The following is a 3438-nucleotide window of genomic DNA, read 5'->3' on the forward strand; positions in this document are numbered from 1 at the left end:
CAGAATATATAAGAGTATGGGAAAATGTAGATGCAGGGCTGGATGACCATAGTTAAGAAATCATGGACAAGCTGTGGAGCCTGGGAGCTCTTGCTTTCCTTTTCTGGATCTTATTCTTTCTCCCTTCTTACCAGTTAGCTCTGTCTTCATCAGCAATAACCAAGGTTAATCCCCATCTTGGTGAGTTCTCAACTTAGTGAGCAAACAGAATTTGAAGCAATTTGCAAGGAGTAAAAGGGAACTTGATTTGAGGTAACCATGACTGCTGACAGGCAGATGTGAAACTAAACAAAGGTTAATGCTGAAGAAAAATGACAGACTGGTTTCTGATCTCTAACATAGTTCAAAGACCAGCAGCATTAAGTATAAATTGAGCTGTTTTAACAGATGTTTAATTTTGATCCATGATACAGAGTTCTGTGACTGAGAAGTACCCACTTGATAAAAAATTGCTATGGGTACAAAAGTGCCATAGGAAATGCCATATGTAGTCTGAAGAATTTACTGGATGATCACAACTCAAAAGAATTTGCTGGGAAAGCTTCTGGAGAGAAAGCTCTGTTTATTCTTGGAGCGTGATGTTGTCAAAAGAAAGCTACATTGAAGAAGCCCATTGCCACTGTAAGAACATGTTTATACATTATATATATATTAATGTTATCACTCCCCACAGAGCTATCACACACATTTCAAGAACATCTGGAATAAGGCTATTATGGAATTTCTTCACATATACTCACACACTTCACTCCATGATAATTACGCAGTAATCTAGATTCCCCCCTCCCCATATGTTTTTAAATTAAAGTTCATCCATTTAAAAATACAACTGTTGACTGCTAAAACATAGCTTCCCTAAGGAAATATTCATATAACACTAAGGCTTTAACAGGCTCCAACCTCACATGTAAAGCTTCTTCATAGCAGTTTACATTGCTAAATTTTGGAAGATACTGTTTCAGTCCCACATGTATTCAGACTTTGTGAAGCATCAGCTGTGACACTGCTATACTCTCCTTGTGAACTGAAATACTGTAATATGAGTATTTGCTCAACAAAGGATGAGTGGCCAGCTGTATTTGAACAACATATTAATAGCAGAACCACAGCAGTGGATGGGAAAGTAATAATCCAATTAAAAATACAAATCAGTATACAAATGTAAAAATATATATATAAAAATAAACAGCTTCTTGCAGTACTTTGTGAAGTGCTTCTTTATCCTGCAAATGTAAGTCTAAATTGCTTTAAATGCTGATGAAAATTAATATATTTTCCCACATAATCTTTTGTCCATGGCAAAATATTAACCACAATCCTTTCTAATAAGTTATTTATTTTTGTCATTGTACTTCACATGAAACAAAATTCTGCACTTGCTACATAAAATTCTTTGGTAGAGAAATTAAATTTCAACATTTTTACTTATTATATTAATGATCGAAAACAAATGTAGAACTCATACTGCTTTGCTATAAACAAAAACGTTTAACGTGAATGAGAGAAAGACCTAGCACCAACATTTAATAAAATAAAACCCAGCCAACAATTCTGGTTGTCCCCAAAATATTATACCTTTGGTTGTGCTAAGAGCCAAACCCAGTTTATTAAGAAAGAGGTTCTAAGCAAGCTGAACCTAATTAATCTCAGAACTGATCATCTTCCATTTAACTTATTTCAAAAACACTTGCAGCCAACCAATCACTATTTTCCACCCTACTTTGTTAATTATTTTACAACTCATCCTTGCAGATATGGCTAAAGACAAAATATGCTTGATAATACTTTTGTACTTTCATTTTTAATACATTTGGATGGACACAATTTCCTTCCTGTCCTCATATACAAATTTTACACTCATTATTATCAAACAAATACAATTACACAAGTTTTGCCTGCCATATTTTACAAAACTATTTCTTTTACTCAGCAAAGAATACTAAGACATGGTCTCACCAAAAATATATAATGCCTTCAGAACCAATCAGAAGAGCCAAAAGGACTACAATGATACGATTGCAGGTTTCCTTCCTATTTTTCCCTAATAAACGGGCTTTTATCACAAGTACATGTGCATTTATATTAATAAATCAAGTGGTCCCAATAGGAACCAGATTCATCTCCCACATACCACCAATGCTAATAAAATACTAACCAAGCCATTAAAACAACCATTAACTCACAGTTCAGCAGAAAAATAGAAATATCTTAATATGCATTAAAGATAAGACTGTTTTTACCCCAATGCTAGTTATATATTATTGACAAGGGTAAGGTTTTGTAACTAGCATAAATTTTAAATCAATGTGCACTTCAAAGATTAAATTTAAAGTTCCACTTTGCCATTTGCTCCATATAATTAAATATTAAGCATCAGAAGAATCTTCAAAGCTGCTAAGCTTCTTAAACTGAAATCATAAGCAAACTAGTAACTGGATTGACAGGCCATGTGTAATGGGTTTTGTTTTTTGAACGAGAAGGTATTTCCTGTGTAGTAATATATTATGCTAATTATTTTGTTCATAATAATCCTGATCTCAAGGATACTTTCATATGATGAAAACTGATCAGACCCAGGCCATGAAAATATGGTGCCACTCTAGAAATGATGCACCACACACATTCTGCAATATACATCAAGTTGGGAGTAGTAGTAAAAGAGATAAAAACTGCTTTGGATTTTTTCCCGTGTGGCTGGTCAAGTAACCATCTCAAACACTTCTTAATATATTTGCTAACATCACAAGCCTATATTAATACATTCAGTATTATCTCATAGAAATACTTTCTATTCATTTATTGTTTCCAGCACATCATGGGCTCCTGGAAGGTATAAAAGGGAACCACTGCAAAGAATAGATTTGAAGAGACAAGCATAGTAATAAGAATTACTTGACATTTACTGTATTAAGTTGTCAAATGCTAACAGCTATTCCTATAGGGCAGCCAGAATTAAAAAAGAAAGATAAATTTTCCTTCAGAAATACCAGCTTAACCAATGTAACCTTGCTGCTCCCATGGTGTGGTTTCTTCTTCTTGAAGCAGGCCAGTTATTTCTTGTTCTCTTTCTGCATCCATTCTTTGAACCGAGCATGATGCAAACTTTGGGAAAGAGGAGCCATGGAATTACCATGCAAGTGAATGGGTTCCCATTGTGTGTAACTGTTCTTCAGGAATCCAAATTTTGAATACTACACCTATGCGCAGGAAAAACTTTCGCAGCACAGCTCGAAGCTCTGGGATCAAGTCAAACTGCATTATTTCACATAGGTAGGGATAATACGTTGAAGCATGTGCTTTGAACTTGTAAAGAAGAAAAGGAAAAAAAGTTAAGAGACTTTATAAAAGAAGTTTCTTCAAAAAGTATAATTTAATAGAAGGACAGGTTGCTTACCTGTAACGGTATTTCTTCGAGTGGTCATCTGCGAATACATACAA

The 3438-nt window shown here is 34.4% G+C and overlaps 1 protein-coding gene across 1 annotated transcript in view; it reads right to left on the reverse strand.

Moving 5' to 3' along the window:
- Positions 1-545: 545 nt before the first annotated feature.
- ARFGEF2 (ADP ribosylation factor guanine nucleotide exchange factor 2) overlaps positions 546-3438 on the reverse strand; it is a 93534-nt gene continuing 90641 nt past the window's right edge. The window contains exon 36 of the mRNA XM_042462506.1: positions 546-3337. Coding sequence (XP_042318440.1) covers positions 3127-3337 — 211 coding nt within the window. The 3' untranslated portion in view covers positions 546-3126. The remainder of the gene's footprint in view (positions 3338-3438) is intronic.

This window comes from Sceloporus undulatus, chromosome 4 (assembly GCF_019175285.1).
Source record: "Sceloporus undulatus isolate JIND9_A2432 ecotype Alabama chromosome 4, SceUnd_v1.1, whole genome shotgun sequence".
NCBI lineage: Eukaryota > Metazoa > Chordata > Lepidosauria > Squamata > Phrynosomatidae > Sceloporus > Sceloporus undulatus.